Source organism: Scylla paramamosain, chromosome 14, assembly GCF_035594125.1.
Source record: "Scylla paramamosain isolate STU-SP2022 chromosome 14, ASM3559412v1, whole genome shotgun sequence".
Classification (NCBI taxonomy): domain Eukaryota; kingdom Metazoa; phylum Arthropoda; class Malacostraca; order Decapoda; family Portunidae; genus Scylla; species Scylla paramamosain.
In genome coordinates, this window is record NC_087164.1 from 26,373,099 (window position 1) to 26,395,892 (window position 22,794).

General features: G+C 43.7%; 2 protein-coding genes across 4 annotated transcripts in view; one reads left to right on the forward strand and one right to left on the reverse strand.

Moving 5' to 3' along the window:
• LOC135107090 (peroxidasin homolog) overlaps positions 1 to 14,807 on the forward strand; it is a 61,430-nt gene extending 46,623 nt beyond the window's left edge. The window contains exons 3-7 of the mRNA XM_064016754.1: positions 6,151 to 6,503; positions 7,180 to 7,390; positions 8,477 to 8,604; positions 11,367 to 11,535; positions 12,548 to 14,807. Coding sequence (XP_063872824.1) covers positions 6,151 to 6,503; positions 7,180 to 7,390; positions 8,477 to 8,604; positions 11,367 to 11,535; positions 12,548 to 12,648 — 962 coding nt within the window. The 3' untranslated portion in view covers positions 12,649 to 14,807. The remainder of the gene's footprint in view (positions 1 to 6,150; positions 6,504 to 7,179; positions 7,391 to 8,476; positions 8,605 to 11,366; positions 11,536 to 12,547) is intronic.
• The window catches only part of LOC135107088 (microtubule-associated protein 4-like), a 493,319-nt gene that overhangs the window by 350,930 nt on the left and 119,595 nt on the right, over positions 1 to 22,794 (reverse strand). The gene's annotated exons all lie outside the window — the stretch shown is intronic.

Consider the following 22,794-nt stretch of genomic DNA (forward strand, 5'->3'; position numbering starts at 1 on the left):
ATAACACCGCTGGTCTCTGGCGGTGACGCAACGGAGCGGGGGGCGGCAGTTTGAGTCTCACTGCAGATGCGCGGTGTCAGACAGAGAGGGGGAGAAAGAAAGGTCACCCAGTCTTAAATCCCTGTCAACTGCGTAAAGAACAGAGGTAATAATGTCACGTGAAAAAAAAATAAAAAGGAGTGTGTTACTGGCAGGATTATCTGACCCGACGCTGACCTCGTACAAGGTTTGAATATCTATGTGTGGCCTCCCTTGCTTTGGTATGATCTGGCAACGCAGTCAACGATTTAAAAATGTAGCTTTGTTGAAATGTAAAATGGCTTAGTCTGTCTTTCGCATGTCCATGTAATATTCTTCTTTTACTGCTGCCAATTTATGTCTGAATATCCACGTACGTACATACGAATTTACCACTACCGCCTTCACACACACACACACACACACACACACACACACACACACACACACACACACACACACACACACACACACACACACACACACACACACACAGACCTAATTTGTTAAAGTGATAAATTAAGATTAATGGGCATAAATGGAGGAGAAACTACCGTGTGTGTGTGTGTGTGTGTGTGTGTGTGTGTGTGTGTGTGTTAAGGGGGGAGAGGGAAATATACGGACTCTCTCTCTCTCTCTCTCTCTCTCTCTCTCTCTCTCTCTCTCTCTCTCTCTCTCTCTCTCTCTCTCTCTCTCTCTCTCTCTTCGTACACTCATGGCGCAAAGGACGAGGAGAGAGCAGGCGCTGTATCACTACTGAGGACATTTCCCCAAAGACTGACAGGGCCCGCCGTTCCATTAATGTTGCACACCACCCATCCACTCGGAAAAGCATGATACCTTGGCGTTCTGGGACTCCTGGCAGGGATCTATATATGTACGTGTATCTGGAAATAAACTCGTTTCTAAGAGATCCCGGATAAATCTAGAGTATTTAATGGATGCAAGATTTTTTTTTTTTTTTTTTTTTGGGGGGGGAGTTAGTATTGCGTTAGGTAAGGTTGGTTAAGTTTGATTAGGTAAAATTAGGAAGGAATATATACATATCATATTCTTTGCTTTCTAGGCCAGTACGAAGTTAAGTTACGTTAGGTTAGGAAGTAATACAGTGTATATATATCAGATTCTTTGCTATCTTGGCCATTATTAAGTTAGGTTAGGTAACTTTAGGAAGGGATATAAATGCTATTCTTTGCGTCTCTGGTTACTAAGTTTGTGGGCCCAGGTGGAACAGCCTCTGCTATATTAGTGCTACATCCACCAGCACCTGATCCCGAAGCCCACACTCCGCCAGCCAGGATCGTGGGAGAAGGGAGGAGAGCAGGATCGCCCTTACTACTGCCTTAATGTTATATTGGACGGCCCCGCGCGACCCCCAAATGTTAGTTTCGGGCGCAGGCCTGCCCGTGGGAAACAATGTACGGATATTGAAGTTTTGGGGGGCATATATTCGCATAGGTGTACACACACACACACACACACACACACATTGCATATACCACAGACAGAAAAGGACTTCTATCACCCTATACACAGACAGAGACAAACACACACACACACACACACACACACACACACACACACACACACACACACACACACACACACACACACACACACACACACACACACACAGACAAAGGCTATACTGCACCACACCACACTCCAAATCACCAAAGATATTGTGACGCCGCAGCAGGAGCCTTGGGCAATCAAATAATGGTTTCCCTGTATATTACCCACGAAATTATAGGACACAATAAGAGGCACATACACAGGAGAGTTATTGCGCCCAGAGGACAGGTAATATCAGAAGATGTCTGGTGGTAGCCAACATTTTTCTGCGAGGTTATGGAGTGCAAGGAGCAAGGCAGGGATTGGGAGGAGAGAGCAAATCGTGTTTATAAAGAAGTCGAAAGCAATTTACGCTTCTTTGTTTGCACCTTTTCCTATTTAAAGTTAAATGCTGTGTCGCGCTCAACTACTGAAAGAACAAAACAACTTTTCATGCTCATTTTCGATTGGCGGGGCGGTGGTGGTGGTGGTGGTGGTGGTGGTGGTGGTGGTAGTAAAACTTGTAGGAAGTCTCACGCCTCGTCTCGTCTCGTTGTGTATCACAGTACGTGAATAAACATCTTTCAAGTAAATAGCGTTCCTTGGATCTAGGTCGTTGCCTTGGCGATTGCGACCAGAAGGGAAAAGAAAATATGTAGTGAAAAGTAACGAAACTTGTCGGAGAATATCGTTTGCAGTCCTTTTATTTTTTTTTTTTTTTTTCAGATGTACAACGGCTTCCTCATAGCAATAAAAATACAAAAAGAAGTCTTCCATCCACTGAAGCAAACAAGTTACCGTGAAAAGATCAGTCTTTATTTTCCTTGACGAATAGATTAGTTTCTCGGAGCGTGTCTTGTCTTACTTACCTGGAAACTTATGCACGTATTATAAAATACTCATACACTGGCTTTACCTATGAAGGCGTGAAGGTACTGCTAAAAAAAAAGGACATTAAAGGAGACAGTGAAGGCCAGAGCATAGGTCCTGCGTCATTAAGCTGCGAGAAACATAATCACCTTTAAAAACCCGCATCGCCGTCTCGATTCACACAACACTTCATTCACACCTGGGCCAGAGTGAATGTACTTAAGAAAAGGACACTAAAGGAGACAGTGTAGGAAAGCGTATAGGCCTAGTGTCATGAGGCTGCGAGAGAGAACGTGTAAATGTTAGTATTAATATTTAACATTACCTGGGATATGCTTAGTCGGGCTGGTATGAATATAGGAGAAATAGTTAACATCAAAGAGATCCACAAGGCACAGGACGAATTAAGTCTCTCTCTCTCTCTCTCTCTCTCTCTCTCTCTCTCTCTCTCTCTCTCTCTCTCTCTCTCTCTCTCTCTCTCTCTCTCTCTCTCTCTCTCTCTCTCTGCTGGAATTATCAATGAAACTAAAGAGGTGACGTGAAATATTGAAAGAGAGGCAATAAACTGACATTTTTCTCTCTTGCATTATTTTATCTTTCAGGTGTGTGTGTACTTCCACTCTCTTACACCTACCCACCCACCCATCCACCCACACAAACACACAAACACACACACACACACATATCACGAAGAGCATACTCAAAGTTTTCCCACTACTTAAAACTAAACGTACGAAAAATGTCTGGAATCAAACGCATTTTTTAGACCCGTTCCGAGATTTCCCTCGTGAAAGCATTTAAGACCTTCCTTTCGAGAGCTAAGAAGACTGAATGCTCAAGGAAAACGAAAACGGGATTGCAGGCGACTGATCACAACACACTGAGCTGATTAATTGAAGAGGACGAATCGAGAATACGAGTACTTACTGCATTTCTCCTGCTGATATCTTTTTCACGTTATCCGCTCGAAATTGAGTTGAGTTGAGATGTTTAACCCATACAGGTAAAGAATATTCACCACTACCGCTCTGAATAAAAGGAACTCCATCTTTCCTTACTCCACCAAGACGGAGGAAAAAGCTCCTTCCTTCAGCCTCTTGCAGCACAGAAGCTCCCAGATAACAAAGAAATGACAACAACAAAAAAGATTATTAGAGTCCAGCACGGGGGTAGGGTGGTGAGGGAGGGAGGGAAAAAATAGAATAATAAAGAAAGAAAAGAAGGGAAAAAAAAAAAGGACATCATTACCAACACAAAGAATCTCGCCGCTTTTTCACTACACAATGGAAATTTGCAGCACCTGGAGGCTTCTCGTGCTGTGAAGCCTCTAATTCAAACGGTGCTTCCTGTGGCCATCAAACACACGGGCCCGGATCTCGGCTCCCACGTAATGAGCGCGACCTGAGGCGACACAATTGAAGGTCAACCGAAAAAAAAAAAAATATACAGTCGAGGATTTCATTAGATCTGTACTCGAGCTGGTTGAGAGAGAGAGAGAGAGAGAGAGAGAGAGAGAGAGAGAGAGAGAGAGAGAGAGAGAGAGAGAGAGAGAGAGAGAGTCTTAAGGCACAAAAGCTAATTAGTTCTCTCACTACCACCACCACCACCACAACCTGCATCAGCAAGACAGGGAAACTAGTCCAGCCACTATTACCACAACCACCTGCCACAACCACTTCAACCACCACCACCACCACCACCACCACCACCACCACCACCACCACCACCACCACTCCTAAAGCAGAAAGGCCAAAGCAGCACCAATATTACGGATGAAACTTGCAAATGCGCGGTATTCACTCGCTATCAATGTATTTTAATCAATACTGTCTACTTTTTATCTTGAGATTCCCACAGACTAAACAGACTCATAGTAAAAGCAAACTGGCATCACAAGAAATTCATATATTGTTAAGGGAATAGATATATAAATAAATAAATGATGAATACCTTTCATTACACAGGGCTCCTTTTTCCCTAAACTGGCTGGAATTCAACGCTCCCAAAACTGAAACAACATGAAAGGAAATACACCACCACATGTGAAATAGATGTTTACGAACCATTTTCCTCCCTGGTACTCCAACACGCACTAAGTAATATGGTTTTGGTGGGGAAAGGTCGCGGCCCCAGTCCATGCAAACACGGGGCTGGGAATGAAGTATTAGCATGAGAGAGAGCGAGAGAGAGAGAGAGGGAGAGGGAGGAAAAAAGATAGAGTTCCGTGTATGAAAACATATCTTTTGAATCAGGGAAAAAAGGTTTGAATGAACTTAATTGACTCCATCCCACGCCACGCCGCCGGAGGTTAGCTAGCGAGGATGATGTAAAATACTTTCTCATGTGTTGCCTGCATCTCCAAATATCAGAAAGTATTGTGTTAAAAAAACAACATTAAATATGTCAGTATCAATCAGCTAAGCTAACCTAAAAATTCTGTATCTACATGTACAGATTTTGGATAGAAAATATTACACTACACAATACCTTCCCTGCAAAGCCTCACACGGACACTGAGCCTCAAATTTCACGCCATAGTTTAATGTTCGCTTCAAAGGAAAGACAATAATCCGTACTCGTGTGTTCCTTAATACACCGCAGTGGTCTGTGTGGCGGCGAGGGGACAAAGGTAGTCTTTCCAAACCAGGCAGCCTCCAGGTTATAAGAGGTTCAGTTCGGCGCACTTTCCGGGCTGAAGAGGACGACGATGAGCCACGTATGTCAACACCAGGCTGAAGTGAGGCACTGATGGACGCGACACACCACTGCAACGAGGGGAGGGGGAGAGAGAGGAGCTGGTCTTGGGTGCTTGGAGGAATTCAGTTTCCCTTTCCTTACTGCGGCGCTCTTATGCTCTATTTGTGGGGATATCTATTTTCATCATGTAGTGGAAACTGCCTACTGGGTAAAAAAAATAAATAAATAAATGAGCAGAAGGGAAAAAACTGCTTAACTGAATATCCCGGGAAAGTTGAATAAGGAGTTTGGCTAAGGAGTTTGGCTGATACGTGTGTTTAATTCTTGAGGTATCTTGAATTCCAGGTTATAGCTTCTAACTACAAGAAGACAAGAACATATTACCTTGCAAGACTAGTAGACGAAAGTTAAAGCGTCCAAATCCCACAAATACATCAGCAAGAGTCTAAAAATTCTCACAGTTAAGATACCTATAGATGTTAGTGCTGTGGGCCACGCGAGGATAATGTAAGGCTTTCGCAATGGAACCACTCTGCATGCTCGCTCCATCCTAAAAGGCTCCGCCCTCAGCAGCCCCGGGCACCGCACACAGGCTCAGAATGTAAAAATAACTACAAAACACCACCAATTCATTGATCCTATTGTTATTCCTGCTCGTGTTTTCATGTTTCTTTATTATTAATGGTAGCTGAATCCTTGTTTTTTTTTCTTTTATATCAGAAATAATATGTTGCTATTTATTGTTGGTTTTATCCAGATTGTCGAGAAGATATATTTCAGTTATATCTTCTTCCTCTTATCTTTTTTTTTCATACGACTTCGGTTCGTAACTAAACAACGCTGTTCACAACGCACCCCAAATTATGCATAATATGAAACCAAATACACACAATTATTTATTCTCTCCTATCTGTCCACCTACCAGTTTTTCAATGGAGTTCGATGGGTAACTAAACTACCCAGTTCACAACACAACGCAGACGATAAGCCTCCCTTACATTCTCGTTACAGGAGTGAGAGGTTCAGCGGTCACGTGGACTCGAGGCAATGATGCGTCCCCTGAGATATTCCCAGACGGTCTTTCCCCGAGCCAAGCAAGTTTGGTGCGTCCATTCAGCTTCTCTCCCTCCTCCTCGCCCACCAGCACGGCCAACAACAGCGTGCTACAGGGGGGCGCCGTGTACCCCAGCAGCATGACGCACAGGGTGGTGGGGGCGGGCTCCAGTGCTGTGTTCACGCCGCCTGCCAGGTTCAGCAACACAGTGCTTCCCTCCTTCGCCAACACCACCGTCACCAACGTCACCGTCATCAGGGGAAAGACCGCCTACCTCCGCTGCCACGTTCTCAATATCGGCACCAAAACTGTAAGTCTCTCTCTCTCTCTCTCTCTCTCTCTCTCTCTCTCTCTCTCTCTCTCTCTCTCTCTCTCTCTCTCTCTCTTACACACACACACACACACACACACACACAGACACACATATATTACTACATGCTGCAATATTCTCGTGCGTGTGAAATTGGACGCTTAGTTGTGTAAATATTTATGCAATACATTTTCGATAATGCCCGACAAAGCATATAGCACGGTGGCTACTGGAAAAATCAGCAAAATTCATGTATGGATCTCTCATCGCGGCGCGGTGGTGAAGGGGCGGCGGGTAGACGGCAGGTAACGACGCCTGCCCGCCGCGGGGTTGTGAGACTCTGGTTCAGAGTTTATTATATCCTCCATAGTCTTCTTGTTATTCATCTATTTGTTTATTCATATGAAAAATTTACCTTGAATACATGAGACGAAGGCTGGAAACTGTGTGCGAGTGGAGTTCTACAGAAATTAACATCTTAAAACGACAAACAAAAAATATTGATACCAATACTGACACTTTTGATGTCAATACTGAGACTTCTACCTCCCCTGCTTCTGATTCCTTCTGGCAGCAGCGTGGCTGATCTTTTCATGTCTTCCTCCTTTATCACTAACATACTGCCTTAAATTCTAGTGATATGTATACACTAATGTGTGTATGTGTGCGTGTGCAGGTGTCGTGGGTGCGCCATGACGACATTCACGTGCTGACCGTGGGCCGACTCACCTTCACGAACGACGACCGCTTCGAGGCCATGAACAAGCCGGGGTCGGACGTGTGGTCACTGCGCATCAAGTTCCCTCAGCTGCATGACTCCGGCAAGTACGAGTGTCAGGTGTCCACACGGCCCACCCGCTCACGTGTCATCACCCTCAACGTGGTGGGTAAGTCCCCTATGGCTACCGCGTGTTCCACATCTGTATGCATGGCCTGTGTCCTCTCTCGCGGCAGAGTTCGCACTATGAATACTTTTGGTTATGTTGTTCTCTCTCTCTCTCTCTCTCTCTCTCTCTCTGTTACCTTGTTTCAGGGATCGTCACATAAGCCAATCCGTAATTATAAAGTGTTTGTGCGCCTGCAGAGTTTACACACGGAATAAGGGAAGAAACAGGCAGCGCTAGTTGGAATTACCACTCGTGGTTACCACTAAAACGAAAAAAATAGGAAAGCTAGTTAATTTTTACACTATTTCGACACCAAGAGTGAAAATACGTCCACCAGCTAAACCAATCAACACACACACACACACACACACACACACACACACACACACACACACACACACACACACACACACACACACAGCCTATGAGGTCATAACCTCTCACTGCTCCAGCCTTCCCTGTGCAAAATGAAAAAGAGGTACAGTTTATGAAGGGAGAGAAACGCTCCTGCTCGCGTGCCCGTAACAGTAGGCGGAGCAGCTCTCGGACATTATCCTGGCTATAACTGCGCCTGGCGACCTCGCAGTAGTAGACTCTCGGGTGGGAAGCTGAAGGGATGGATGGGCAAGTGAAATATAGAGAGATGCAGGTGTAATGGTTGGAATCTTTACGGTCTGGATCCAAGTTGGTGGTTTTATCTCCCTATTTCACCCGAGTTCGTTAAATGATTTCAGGTGACTCATGATCTCTGGGTTTACGATTAGTGTACCTTTTTTTATGCAGAAGGAAGATTGGTCAAGCGCTACAAAGCTTAAAATCGCCGCTCTCCTAAATGTAAATAACACGGGATTCAAATAGGGTCAGCCAATTCAGTTGAGCAGATGCCTTAATACTTCGCATGTTACAAAGTACTTTCCTTCACCTAATCATTTGTTGCGCCTAGATCATCCCCTAGAACTCCACGCCGTACATAAGAAGGGATTCCAAGCGGTTAGCCAGTTCAGTTCTGCAGATGCCTTGATACTTCGCATGATACAAAGTGCTTTCCTTCACCTAATCATTTGTTACGCTTATATCTCCCACCAGAACCGCGCGCCGTGATCCCGCCAGGACCAGAGCTGTATGTGGACCACGGCTCGCCTCTCAACATTACCTGCGTGATACCGGACAGCCCTGAGCCGCCTGATCACGTCTTCTGGTATCATCGAGACAAGGTGAGGTGTCTTGGCGGTAAAAAAAAATGGTACAGTTTTTGTAATATAAGCACTATGGTCAAAACTTCGCTCATTAACATATTTTTTTCTTGGTCTTCTTTGTAACACGGAAAATTTATTCAAAGTATTATGATATTAACGTTAAGTAATTTTCATTCTTGATATGGTATGTTGTACAGCAATATGTTTTAAGTAAAAGACTAAATAATGCATGCTACTTTTCTTCCTAGATCTCTCTCTCTCTCTCTCTCTCTCTCTCTCTCTCTCTCTCTCTCTCTCTCCCTCCTCGTCTCACACTGCGACTTTCCCATTGGTCACTTTGGCGAATGAGGGCTTCGTGACGCGCTGCTGGCTGCCTAACTGGGAGGTGGATGTCGGAAAGGTTTTACGCCAAGCCCAGCACATTTTTCACCGATACTCTTGACGTGGGCTTAAGAAAATCTAAATTTAGTATACAGATTGACATTACAATGGAATGTATTCTGAAGCAGCAGCGCCATCCTTTGTTCTGTTTCTTCTATAAAAAAAAAAAATTAATTAATTAATTAATTAATTAAATTTTAAAAAACAGGTTTTAATAAAAATACAGCAACAATTTCCGACTGGGAGTGAATTCGGTTAAAAGGTTAAAAAATACATGTTAAGTGAATTATAGAAGACTCTTGTTCGCCTCCCTCCCACAAGGACCTGCAAGCGGCGGTCCAACATAACTAAGGATAATGGAATCATATACGAAAATATACGGAAACTTTACGTTGCCTTTCTTTTCAACGGCCGGAGGCATTATCCCCGATGGTGGCTCCGTCGATGGGGTGGCTGAGGTGGTGCAGTATTGATGCGGTAAGCCGGGCCCTCGCTGGCTAAATGCCAGTTAGTAATCACCATGCCACGGACAGACAGGGCATCTTCCTTATTAAATTTAGAGAGCAAGAGTTTCATGCTAATTCACCTTCCTTTAGAGAACACTTCCCCTATGTAGACAAGACGTGCAAGGCTCACAAAGGAAAGGAAGTAATATTCACATCAGACTTACACCAAAAGTTCAACTCTACATCAACAGCCTCTTGAAGTCTTAACATCTGTCACAGCACAATACCTTTCGTACTCTGCATCCCAGTGAGAGACATCCTCACACACGCATCAGCCTCACTACCGTTGACATCATGAGACCAGTGACAGCAGTAGCAAGACGCCTTAAGCATATTTAAAAAGCACAGCCACGTATCTGTCCAAAGTCTCTATTTTATTTTAGTAACTGGATTCAGCTGAACATTAGAGACAAAGTAGTTTATATATTGTCTTGAAAAAACTATGATTATTAAAACTGATGCCCTCTAAACCAAAAGGAAGCAAAGTAATGCAAGGCTTGAACAATTAAATGAAAATCGGCACTGGTATTGCATAACAGACATAGAGATTACACACACACACACACACACACACACACACACACACACACACACACACACACACACACACACACACACACACACACACACACACACACACAAACAACAACAACAACAACAACAACACTGACTCCTCTCTACTGGAGGTGTTGCGTCCCTTTACGAGCGCATCAGAATAAACGCTCAAGTAAATAGCGGAAGCGGGCGGAAGCAGGAAGTATTAAGGCAAGCACAACACCACCGCAGGCAGGCAGGTGAGCAGCGGCTTGCGTGATAAGTTTCCGGAAGGTGGCTACACTCTCATGCACTCCATACACACGACAGCAAAGAAAGAAAAAATTAATCTCAACACATTTGCGAAAAACCTAATCTTCTTATAATTTTTACCAGAGATAGTGCCTCCTATTAGACCAGTACAAGGAGACTCACAGCAGCTGTACTAAACACGGAAGCTAATGGTGGGATGGTGAAATGCGGGTCGCCCTGTACCTCATGAACTGTCTTGCAAATGAGAAACGGCTACAGGACTCGGAAGGCAGACATCTCATGTTTATGCGAACCCCGAGTTCATGTCCCAACATTTGCTTAATAGCTCAGCGTTACTCATGGGACACCTGTTAACCTTGACTCTACTGCAAAGTCTGACACAGGAAGGGAAGCCCCGCTCTTGCTCTTTAGTGATTAATACTTTTACACCAGACTAAGTGATTCTCTGTAGTAGTAGTAGTAGTAGTAGTAGTAGTAGTAGTAGTAGTAGTAGTAGTAGTAGTAGTAGTAGTAGTAGTAGTAGTAGTATAATGATCACAATCACTTTATGTATGAGTGCACTGGCCAAGGACAACGAAAAAAGGTGTGCAAAAAGACCCACTGAAGATGCCAGCCCTTAAAGAGTACAGTCAAAATGGAGCACTGAAAATTGAGGGGATAATTCCTTAAAAACTCCCCTATTTAAAAGAGATCAAGTCATAGGCAGGAGGAAAATACAGAAGCAGGCAGGGAGTTCCAGAGTTCACCAGTTAGGACAAAAGACAGAATACAGATTAACTCTTGCATTATCATTACCATAGACATTACTGCAGCACCAAACAGACCATGACGCACTTAATTAACGATAGATAAAGGCGAGCGAGTAGAAGACAGGTAGAAGCGCATATACACGAAAAAAAAAAAAACCGTATCACTGGTAAAACGTTCTTAATATCCCCAATAAGAGTATCACAGAGCGTGAGAGACAGGGAGCGAAAGGCGGTAAAAACAGTAATCCCTTTCTGAGCTTCTTTCCCGCCCAGCTCACTGGAAGCAGCACAGGTAAGCCTCTAATCTCCGCGTCACTCAAAACGCATCCTGTCGCAGATGGTGTCGTTCGATGGTTCCCGGCAGGGCGTGTCCATCACCACAGACAAGGGATCCGTCACCACCAGCATCCTCCTCATCCAGGACGTGACCACCAAGGACTCCGGCTTGTATATATGCGCTCCGCAGGGCATGAAGGAGGCGTCTGTGAGAGTGCGGGTGCTCAATGGTAAGTACTGGCTCCATCTTGCAGCCTTTTTTATTCTTGCCTTGTCCCTTCCCTCTTTTCTCTTTCTCTCTTCTTCTTAATATTGGTATGGTTACTGCTACTTTTACTACTATTTCCGACTACTCTCCTTCTCCCACTCCCTCTCCCTCTCCCTCTCTCTCTCCTCGGGGAATATTCAATAGGTACACGTGGGTACGCAGTCTAATCTCGCTACCTCAAGCTTCATTAGCCTATAACCTAATCTTTACACGTCTTTTTTACACCACCAAGAAAAGGGTTTTTTCTCAGGCTTCTTTCGCCTCCTCGCCAGTGAATTCCGTCACAGCATATTATCATTATCATAAGGGATCTTTTCCTTCAATCCCGTATGGAAAGATGACAAAAGGTTAGGCTTATGTGACTTCCTTCCTTCTTCCTTCCCGTCTTTCCAGTTTTCGGCAGGTTGCTGATCAATACATTATTCTTTTTTTTATGTATGGCGTGAAGTATTATTATTATTATCGTAGTAATATTATGTTTTTTTTCTGTGTTGAAAGTGTGCAGGTCTGATGGCTTTTTGCAGGTTTCCTTATTTTCTTATAATCACGTAAGACAGGAAGGTGTGCATACAGCCAGAGATAAACAACAAAAGCAAGCACAAAAAAATTACAGAACAGTGCCCTGAACAGAACTCAACTGAACAAGCTAACGCATCATTTTCCTAGGTTACTAGATATGTGTATGTCTTTTGCTATGGAGAAGTTTAGGAAATAGGTGTTAAGCTGAAAAGGTAAGCTGAGGACTACCATTATGACACACCTGGAGGCAGAAGAGAGCATATCATTGAGGCCAGCAGGACGTCTGACATAGTTTGCAATATGATTACCATTTAACTAGTAACAACGAACTCGAAATAGCAATTAAACTCAGCTAATCTTACCAAATTACCATGAACTCAAAACTGCAGTCAAACCCAACTCACATTCTAATACCACTTTTAACAATGCTCTTCCTTGGTCTTCTTTCCCAACAGGAGAATTACCACAGGCGATGCAGACGGGCTCCACTTGCCAAGGCTGCGGCAGCTCCTACCTGCTGCTGCTTCTGGCGGCACTCTACCTGCTGCTGCTGTGATTGTTCTCGCTCGCCGGTGTGTTGCCAATCATTGCCTTCGAATCGGCCACAACTGAAGCTCAATAAGAAAGAGTATGACTTGACATGCCATATCCCTTGAGAGGATGCGTATGATCCCCAGTACGTCACGTGGCGGGGCTGACATTCACTATAACAGAAGACACTTATTTTCCTATTGCCGGATTTTTTACCTTGACCTCCAGCAGCCGACGAACGAGCGCGAAACAGTCGGCCAGATTTGCAGAAGCTTTACGGACCAAACGGGAAGACCAAGAGCTTAGTGCACGTGACTGTTCATACTCGTGCTGGTTGGTGTTGTGTTTGCGCGCACGCGCGAGGTACGTAGTGTATGATGTACTGCGTGAAGGTGAAGTGTGACGCCAAGCTGTGTATACCCGAGTGACGGCAGGTACTGTGCTGCACTCATACGGAACAACTGCTTTTTTCTGATAACATTCAATAGAGAACCTTTATCCCGGGGATTTGTGATAGTGTTTTGTAGCCACACCACTCATATCAAGGAATGCTGGTAGAAGTGAACGAACCGAATATATCTCACTGGAAAAGGAATGCTTGTGTGGACGTCTTGTATTCGAAGGTACAGTCATGTAATGTGCGTTGGTTAAGGATCAGTACATGTAGATTGTGTGTAAGGTGTAAGAAAAAAAAATCAGTTCTTTACGTCTCAAACACAGAAAAATGAAGCTTAATTCACGATACCACATGTCAATCCCATCTCGTTGTGTGTTGAAATAGTGAATTGCTGAAGAGTTTAAAATGTATCATTCTATTTACACAACGCCGCTACGCGCACCGGGAAGAAGGAACGCAAGTAATCCGATCAGACCGCAAGAGTTGGTACAAGGCATGAGTGTGAGGAAGCAGCGGCGAGGCGAGAACACAATGCAAGGTGAAGGGAAGAAAAACTCCAGGCGTCACTTCCGGAAGGCGAACACAATGCTAGGTTATTCATATTCATATTTCCCTCGACTTAGGAGCCTTGATGATGATGATGATGATGATAATGAAGATGATGGTGATGACGGTGATGGTGGTGGTGGTGGTTCGCTAAGCAATAATTTTGTTTTGTTTAATTTTCACAAGACGCCAGCAAACTCACACGAAGACTTTCAATTCAGTTCACTTATTGCTCACTGAACAGAACGAAAAACCCTTCGTTCAACTTTTTACCACCGCTTATTTCAATGGCATCTCTTCGTTTAACTTTTCACCACAGATTATTTCAATGCATGTTCCTTATATCCACCTATTTCTTATCATTCTTTCCTTATCTTACAAAACCACAGTGGTCAGAAGGTTAAGGTGAATGCTGACGTAAAGGAAAGCCACCTACTACCAGTGTGACTACCAGTGTTGTGTATACACTGACGCATTAACCGGGACGTGCACAGCTGACTATGTGATCCAGCTCTACTTGGCTCACTCTTAGGTTCGCTCATATATATCTCGATCTATTATAAATATTGAGAGCTGCAAAGATAATGAATAAAATTATTAATTTAATTAAAGCCATGCAAGCCAGTGACGTGTCCGGTGGGAAGCTCTCCCGCCGAGCATGAATCATTGTGCTGCAACAGAGGAATTAATTAATCTGATATTCTTATTTGTGAAGCTGCCGCCAACACCTTTAAACTCTTTCACCTTTAATATTTTATTCATGTTTGGCGAGAAGCACTACACTGATTACCTTTGTGCGTCGTTTCACCCACTCAATAAAACACACACACACACACACACACACACACACACACACACACACACACACACACACACACATACACACAGCAACCTTTTCCCTCCGAAGATCCAGCTCACAGGGAGGTTGTTAGGTAAGAGAAGCATCACATTTCTCAATGCAAAAGCTGCGTATTTCCAGACTTCCAAGACCCAGAGTGAATTTAACACCCTCGCCTTTTACTCAGCAACATGACAGACATCTAACAACAAAAGGGCTTCTATATATTTCGATTCATCTTATCGTGCTCGCGGAAGGACGCCTGGAGGAAACACGCAGCGAGGTTCACTAGAGGCCAAGGCAATGGACTGGAGAAGGTTAAGGTCTCATTTATATACCAGATACTACTTTCATCACCTATCTGTATTTTTATATACGTGTCTAATACAATAAATGTATTTTTCCACGTGGTATATGATTCCTTCCATTACGGACATGCAACTCCGAAATGAAGCTTCCAGGTAAACCCACCGCCATCACAACAAAGCAGATTAATATTAGGGTTACAGCCAAACACCACGAGCCAGGGTGGCCACCAGGAAGCGAGGCTCTTGTGTGTACAGGTAAGCGGATCTGAGTGGCTTGAGCGAGGTACATACATCACCACGGTCTGCCTGAGAGAGCTGCTGGAGGTAAATTTAATAACATATGAAACTAAGGGAAGCTGCAAGAAGCCATCAGACCTACACATATTTCTACCTATCATCTCCATCCATAACTGCCTGATATCAGAGGATGTACATATATTCCAGCTAAGACTGACGGAGAAATGTCTTTAGTATATCACTTCTAAAAGCAATTGAGTGCATACTACACACCAAGTAGGTAAGATATGCACACGCCATTCCTGTACCATTCAAAAGAATTACCCAAAATGTGTAGTTCCAAGACACTTCTCAAATTTTAGACAGTCCATTTAAGTGTGCTCTTTGGGAACTTCAATGGGTCTTTATCTTCAAATATTTTTCAATTTTCCTTATCTTAGGTAACGCAGGAGTGGGTTGCTTTCTCTCATTGGTATATTGTAATTAATTTTGGTCATCTGCTCTCACGTCTCTCACGCTTGCTGCATATTTAAACACCTCATCGGAGGGATTGGTCTGAAGGAGGCCACCTGAGTGCTTCCTGTCTCTCCTTGCCCTTCTTTCATATTCTGAAGGACATTAATAAAGTGGCATGGCTTTCAATACTCTTCATTTATTCAGTACTTACTTTTTTTTAATTTGGTATTTACTGCTTTTCATGATGTTTGAGCTGTTCTTCCCACAGTTAAATCTAACATTCAAGAAACACGCTGCCATGATCAAAGAAAGGACTACTGCGAGACGCACTGAAACATACTTGTATTAGTTGTGGAGATATGACGCCAAAATGTTTAAGAATACGAGCCAATATTGTAATGTACTACAGACATAATTCTGTACCGACTAGTCAGGATAATTGTCTGTTCTTTTTTCGGCTATCCCCGTCATGGGTCGCCACAGCAGAACAACATTCTCCAGCGCGCTCGGCTTCACCGCCTCCCTGTCACACCCCTTACATGCATTCATGGTGCTTGCTGACAACCCTGAGATAAGTGAACCTAACGTATGTACGATAGGAAACATGCATCATTAATATAAAATGGCAAGTTACATTATTCCCTTTATGACCTACAATACTCGAACCCCTCATCGAGGCTCCACATTTCCCTTTAGATATTAGGCGGCGCCCTCAAAGCGAGGCTGCGGCATTGCACTCTTCCTGCTCCTTCGCCCGGCTGCGTGATTCCCTCCCGAACCCCTCTCGCTCACCACCACCTTTTCCCTCCCTCATTTCCATATTCAAAATGCTCTTCCCGTTTCTGGATACACTATTTTTCGTGCCTTTCACATAGGACACGTGCATCACCAAAGCTGCACGAACGCCACTTGCCTCGACGACTCTGCGTAAGCCAACTTTGGCCTGAAAGTGAATTTGAAAATCACATCCCCCGGTAAATTATTAAAGCGGCGGAGCATATTGTGCTTCCTGTGCTTGGGTGGAAAAAATGGAAGGAGAAAAGGAAAAAAGTGTTGGTGCACAAAGGCTTTAGTCTCTCTCCCATCTGTACCACATCTAAAACATTTCTTTTACACCTGCAACTCAGACTCAGTTTGCATATCAAACGGCCGTTTTTGTGCGTGATACATCGCTAAATCCACACCAGGAGAGGCCATAATAACCTCATACTTTCTATATCTAGCCTTTCCAGTCCTCCCTCATTACAACGCGGAGATATTCGTACGTATCAACACAAGGCACGCTTCCATGCACGTCCTCTCGGTGTAGCATCTGTCTGCTTGCCTCACTGACAGTCTGTTTGTCAGGTGTCATAAAGAATTCGCCAGGGAGTCTCCTCTTCTCATGCTCACTCCGTTAACACCGTCCCCTCGCCTTGGCAAGTCTCCATTAACTCGAGGGAGCGGCAGACGTCAAAGGGCGGAGTCCACGAATACATTACTATGTTTGTTGCAGGGTAACTTAAAGGCGTCTGGTCACCCCCACAAGCCTCCCAAAGGCTCACAAATTGTTCAGTGCTGCAGTGACGTATGGTGATATGTGTCTTGCATGATGACACTCAAGATACACGCTGGGCAGTCAGTTTTTCTCAGTCACGCGACAGTAATGTACTAAACACCAAAAGTACTTCACTGGTTTGTGTTACAGTAAGCTCTTTATGTTGCACTGTTTGCTTTGTCACTAATGGGTGATTCTAATGAACGAAAATAATGAAAAATATTAAAGAGTGGCATGAAATAATGAGTAACGTGCGGCAGGTGAATATATGTGCAAGTTCTTTATTTTTATCTGTAAATCATAATCCTTCACTCGTGGTCGCATTTTCATCCAGTCAGACGGCATCGCGCTTGCGGCGGAAAATATAAATGCTGTATATTCTGGTAAAGGAAACTAATTATCAATACACTCTTGCTTACTCATTTCTGCACAACCTGTTAAACTTTTGCAATGTTCTTGTGTATTAAACAAACACTTGCAGAATTCACTCAACCACAGATTATGTTACATGAAATTCACATTTGTATTTTTCTGAACCCGATTTCATACACTTGAATTATATAATGAAGCAGCATCAAAACAAAACGCCTGTACATAATACACACATGAATATTCCTCATGAGCCACCCACAAGTTTTCGTGTCCTCTGTGGGGCGTTATTATACGAGGCGTCTTTGCTGCCTTGGCCCAATCTTGGACAAAAATTTGTCAGGAAATGTCGTGGACGGCGACGTCACGCCCGCAGACAAACTGTCTCCATTAGGAACTCTAGACATCCAGGAATTTTCTCCAACAAAATTGTTTTCACACATTGTTTCGCTTTGTACGAGAACACAGCATTTATAACCTTATATAACATTAACGCCTTGGCTGATATGAATGTCTGTATCTTCTAAGTTTTAGTCCTTGTATAATACTGGATAAGATTACATGAACACGAAAATTCTGAATCCATTATTCCTGCTAAGTCTTTCCTGTCCTGGAGTCTTGTGGTCTGTATAGAAACAATTACACCACGTCTAGTTAAAAATAAAATAGTCCCTGGTAAGATCTCTCGACCACTGAGAGATGAAGGAAAGCTCCCTACTTACTGCATCAAAACATTAAGTACAAGAAGCAGTACTCTAAACCTCTAAATCTTCTTATAAGCAGGACAATTCTTTACTATCAACACCACGATGTGATAAGAGCCAGCAACTCAAGGACGCCTGGTTCATCGTGTCTTCTTCAACCACTAATGCTCCTAATGAGACGCAACAAGGGGATCACCGCTGCACTTAAGCCGCTGCATCCCAGGTGGGTTTTATACAGGCAGGTATTGGGAGTGACTTTGCTTGCCTGCCTTCTCTAGACCAATGTGCTTCAAACTTTTTCCATCACGACCCGGTTTGGCTTAATATTATGCTACTTCACATTTATCGATTATGTATGTCCATTTTGTTGTATATTTCTCCCTCTGATATGAAAAACACAAGCACACACACATTATATTCCATTTTTTTGTTTATTGCATATATCTGTCTACGATGTGGCGACCCGGTGAACAAGAGGTTACAACTTAATATTAAAAAAATAAAAATAGATAAATAAATATAATGGATGTAGATTGAACAGATAAAGTAATTGTCAAGTAACTAATTTTACGAAAGAATCCAGATTTCTTCCACTTTCCTGTTCATTACCCCAGTTCCTATGTTAATGGCAAGCATGTATCAACACGCAACTTATTAACGTTCACTACATAAACTCCACGACCTAGTGTGCGATTAGGGGAAGCAATTCTTCTCTTTTTTTTTTTTTCCACTATCATAAATATTCATACTCAGTTTAGGTATTTGTACTGAAGCTCCGCAGGTCAATGGGTGCGCTGCGATACACTGTCACTTAGCCAGTTTATTTGTGATTATTACGTGCTATAATGTAGTGTCAATGTGTTCTCGTTGTGAATGCAAATGAGCTTCCCTTAGTGTACCTGGTGACTCTTGTGAAATGGTTTAACGTTTGAGAGAGAGAGAGAGAGAGAGAGAGAGAGAGAGAGAGAGAGAGAGAGAGAGAGAGAGAGAGAGAGAGAGAGAGAGAGAGAGAGAGAGAGAGAGAGAGAGAGAGAGAATGTATTATGGCTAACCATTATAAAACGAGTTCTGCGTCCCCTATTGAATACGCCAATAATAACAATGAATGCAGTACTCTCACCGCTACTGTTTTCACTATTACATATGCACTTTTGTACACGCGTATTTGTATATCAACATCCACTACCTAATGTATTTTTCCATGTAAATATTTCCTATACAAAAACATTCAAACAACAAATAAACAAGTAAATAAATATATGAATAGAAATGTGCATGTCCGTTTGCATCATTAGTGTTATCGTGTGTGTGCGTGTGTGTGTGACTGCGTGCTACAATTTAAACGCAATTTCTGCAGGAATGCATCAAGGCAAGAAAAGAAAAGAAAAAAACACACAATCCCCGGAGCTCCCAGTTAGCGGTGGTGAATGAGGCCTCGTCAGCGTCACGGGGCGCGGCAGTCCCAGTGCAGCCTCTCACTCGCCCCGCAGGGATTCAGGTTTTATAGCAGCCTATTTCACCCTTCCTCGCCCCAGCCAGGAGACCCGCCGCCTGGGACAAGTCAAGTACAAAACAGAGAGTTAAGACCCCACCAGCGTGACGTGGCGCGGATGAAACACTGACCTTTTGGAAGAAATACACTTCTCTTGTCACAGTCCAATAAAAGATGATCTTGTCGCTGGTGAAAGAGAATTGCTTTTCGCCCCTTTACGATAAGAACGTACATTTGACGAACGATTACTCGGAAACTGTATGTGTGTGTGTGTGTGTGTGTGTGTGTGTGTGTGTGTGTGTGTGTGTGTGTGTGTGTGTGTGTGTGTGTGTGTGTGTGTGTGTGTGTGTTTCAGAGGTCCCAGAGATACATACGTACATACATTAAGGGGTGGCAAGTAAATGAATCCCACACTCAGTAAGACCTTCCTAAATACATGCAAACTGTGCGGGAAATGGTGGTCGCGGTCGGGCGAGACGGGAAGCACTGCATGAAGGAGGCGGAGCAGAGGTGGTCGGAGCACGTGCGTAAAGCTGTAGCTCCCCTCCAGGCCCTGTCATTATTAACAGGCGGTGCTGCGGGACCTTGTCAGGCCGAGACACACTGTGTTGGCCGGCGCGGGGAGGATGGGGAAGGCCGGGCGGGTGGAGGGGGCGGTGACTTGCACAGCCCACGATAACAGCAACCGGGAAAAAATCGTCGGGGAAGTGAAAATTCGGGTGGGAAAAGTGTATAGGACTGCCTTCACTGCACCGAGGAAAAACTTGTGGGAAAATACAAAATATTACAAGAAAACTCTAGACTTTTTACAACAAATTATGGCGAAAAACAAGTTAAAATGTAACTTCTTACGTGAGCCAGAGACATGTTTCGTTAATGCTGTTAGATGAGGAGGGATAAAAAAAAATCATGCTCCACCACAGACTGGCAAACAAGGAATATACGAGTAAGTACACAGGTAACATTTGGCAAGAAAATGCAGCAATACCAGACCATTTTAATCAAAGAAAAAAGCCAGAAAGAACTACAAGATGAACCTTTGCCCTTTAAATTATGGGTTTTTTTTTCATGTATTGCTCATAAACAAGAGTAATATCAAGATTCTATATTAAAGAAAGACAAACATGCTACGCTCTTTAAATAATAAGTTATTTTCATGTATTGCTTATAATAAGAGAGGAATATCAAGACAACACAAACCAAAATGGCGGTTCTCTCAAATTTTATTTATTTATTTATTTTATTTTTCGAGAATGGCATTCCTTAATCATTTTCTGCCTTCAGCCGGTCTACCCAATACATAAAGAAACAATGTACGAGAAAATACAAGAGAAAAAAAATTCGCTTCATCTCAACCCATCCAGTGAAGCTGCAGATGAGTTTAACCTGAAGGAGCAATAACGTGAACAAGCTTGCAACCCTCATTTACATAGACAGTGGGGAGGAAAACATGATGTGAACATACACACCACCATGCCCACCAAGCCAGACAGCCAGTGAGCGAGACTTCTCAGCCAAACAGCGCGTCACAGGGAATCCAGTGACGGATCAACGCTGCTCACCCAACAAATTAAACGACGGTTCTTGCCGCCGGTCACTCGTCCAGCAAATCTTTGACAGACTCCATCAGTGAGTGAGTATCGTAAGCTTGAGTGGACACTGCCGGGCGAGGAATAGGAAAGGAGACAAGAGTGAACAAGGCCGCTGAGTCAGTGACTGGAAAAAAAACACTTAGAGTAGAACAGGGATGCTCAGCCCACTGACGGCGCTCAAGGACGTTTAATACAACCCTTGGCAAGTAACAAAAACATATCCTTCTTATCACTATATGGTGTCATAATACAATTTGTTCACATTCAACTTTAATGATATGAAGCAATGTAAATTATAAATGATATTACTGCAACTGAATTAAATGTGAATTATTTTATAGATACATATCATAATGATGAGTGAGCAATTTCACATCTAGTATGTTTAGTTAATCTAGTAAAGTAGCCATCTATAAAGCTTATAAAGCTTATAAAACCGTGGCCCAGGCGCGGTACACACCATGGTGGGCGGCGGGGGAAGACGGAGGAGATGACACCGGCTTGCAGAACACCAAAGGCTGATAGCACGGCCAGGAGAAAGCGTCAACGATGCAATTAATATTCAGCGTAAACTCCTGACCACAGAAACGAAGCGGGCAGTTGTGGAGTGTGGCCTGGTGTGCGTTGAGGAGACAGTGTGAGGTGGAGACTAAGTCAACGTGCGGCAAAGGCGTCGCAAGCAGCCGGCAACCACCACGCTGTCTCTCAGGCAAGACCACAAGTCTCTTCTAGCAGAGTTCTACGCAGCTGCCGCCACGTGTTCTGGGTGCAAAGGAAATATCGGTGAACATTTTGCCGTATAGTGATAAGACTGGACGTACAAAACAGCGTGCAGCTCAGCAAGGCGGCGAGTGGCCAAACCTCATGGATGGAACACGCCGACTGAACGGCGGGACGCTGCGGCGGGCTGTTGGAAGCAGCTTAGAGAGAACAAAGGCTAATACGAGAGAGAGAGAGAGAGAGAGAGAGAGAGAGAGAGAGAGAGAGAGAGAGAGAGAGAGAGAGAGAGCGCTAGTCCCCTATCTAATCTCGGTAATCTTTTCAAAGAGACTTGGAAGACTTCTGCTGTTACCTTAGATATAGACTGCGGCATAAATCCTCGGCATCTAAACTACCCTCGTACGAATGCCATCCTTATTTGTGTTCCTTAATCTCTAGCGTCCTCTGTGGCCCGTCGATTACTGCCGTGGTGTATGGACGCCGTTCCTCACCAGGAGCTGTTGACCGTGGTGTCCTAGAAAACTTTATTTTTCTTCATCTCACTGTCGACTTTCTTTCTTCCGCTAATGATCTTAATCGAACTTCACGTCTGATCCATTTAAGCTCACGGCTCGACTCCACCTTTTTCTGAGTCCTTTCAGACACGGCTTTCCGAGAAGAAACTTCCAAACTCCTTGTCCTCAGGCTTTGCTACATTACGACCCAGCTTATGAGACTCGTCTGATCGATGTCTGTGCTACATTTCTTCCCTCTCTTATTAAAAGCCACGCTTCATAATCTATCATCAGTAATAATGAGGCCATACTGTTCAAACCAATCAGTTATAAAACCAAGTACATTTTTTTTTTTTTTTTGTTCTGGCTCACAACTTTTGAGGCCACGAGGTTCAAAATACGAAAAAAAGTGTGGAACTGCAACATGTGGGCCACAGTAAACAATAACGTAATGGTATAATAAAAGAATAATGGCATCAAT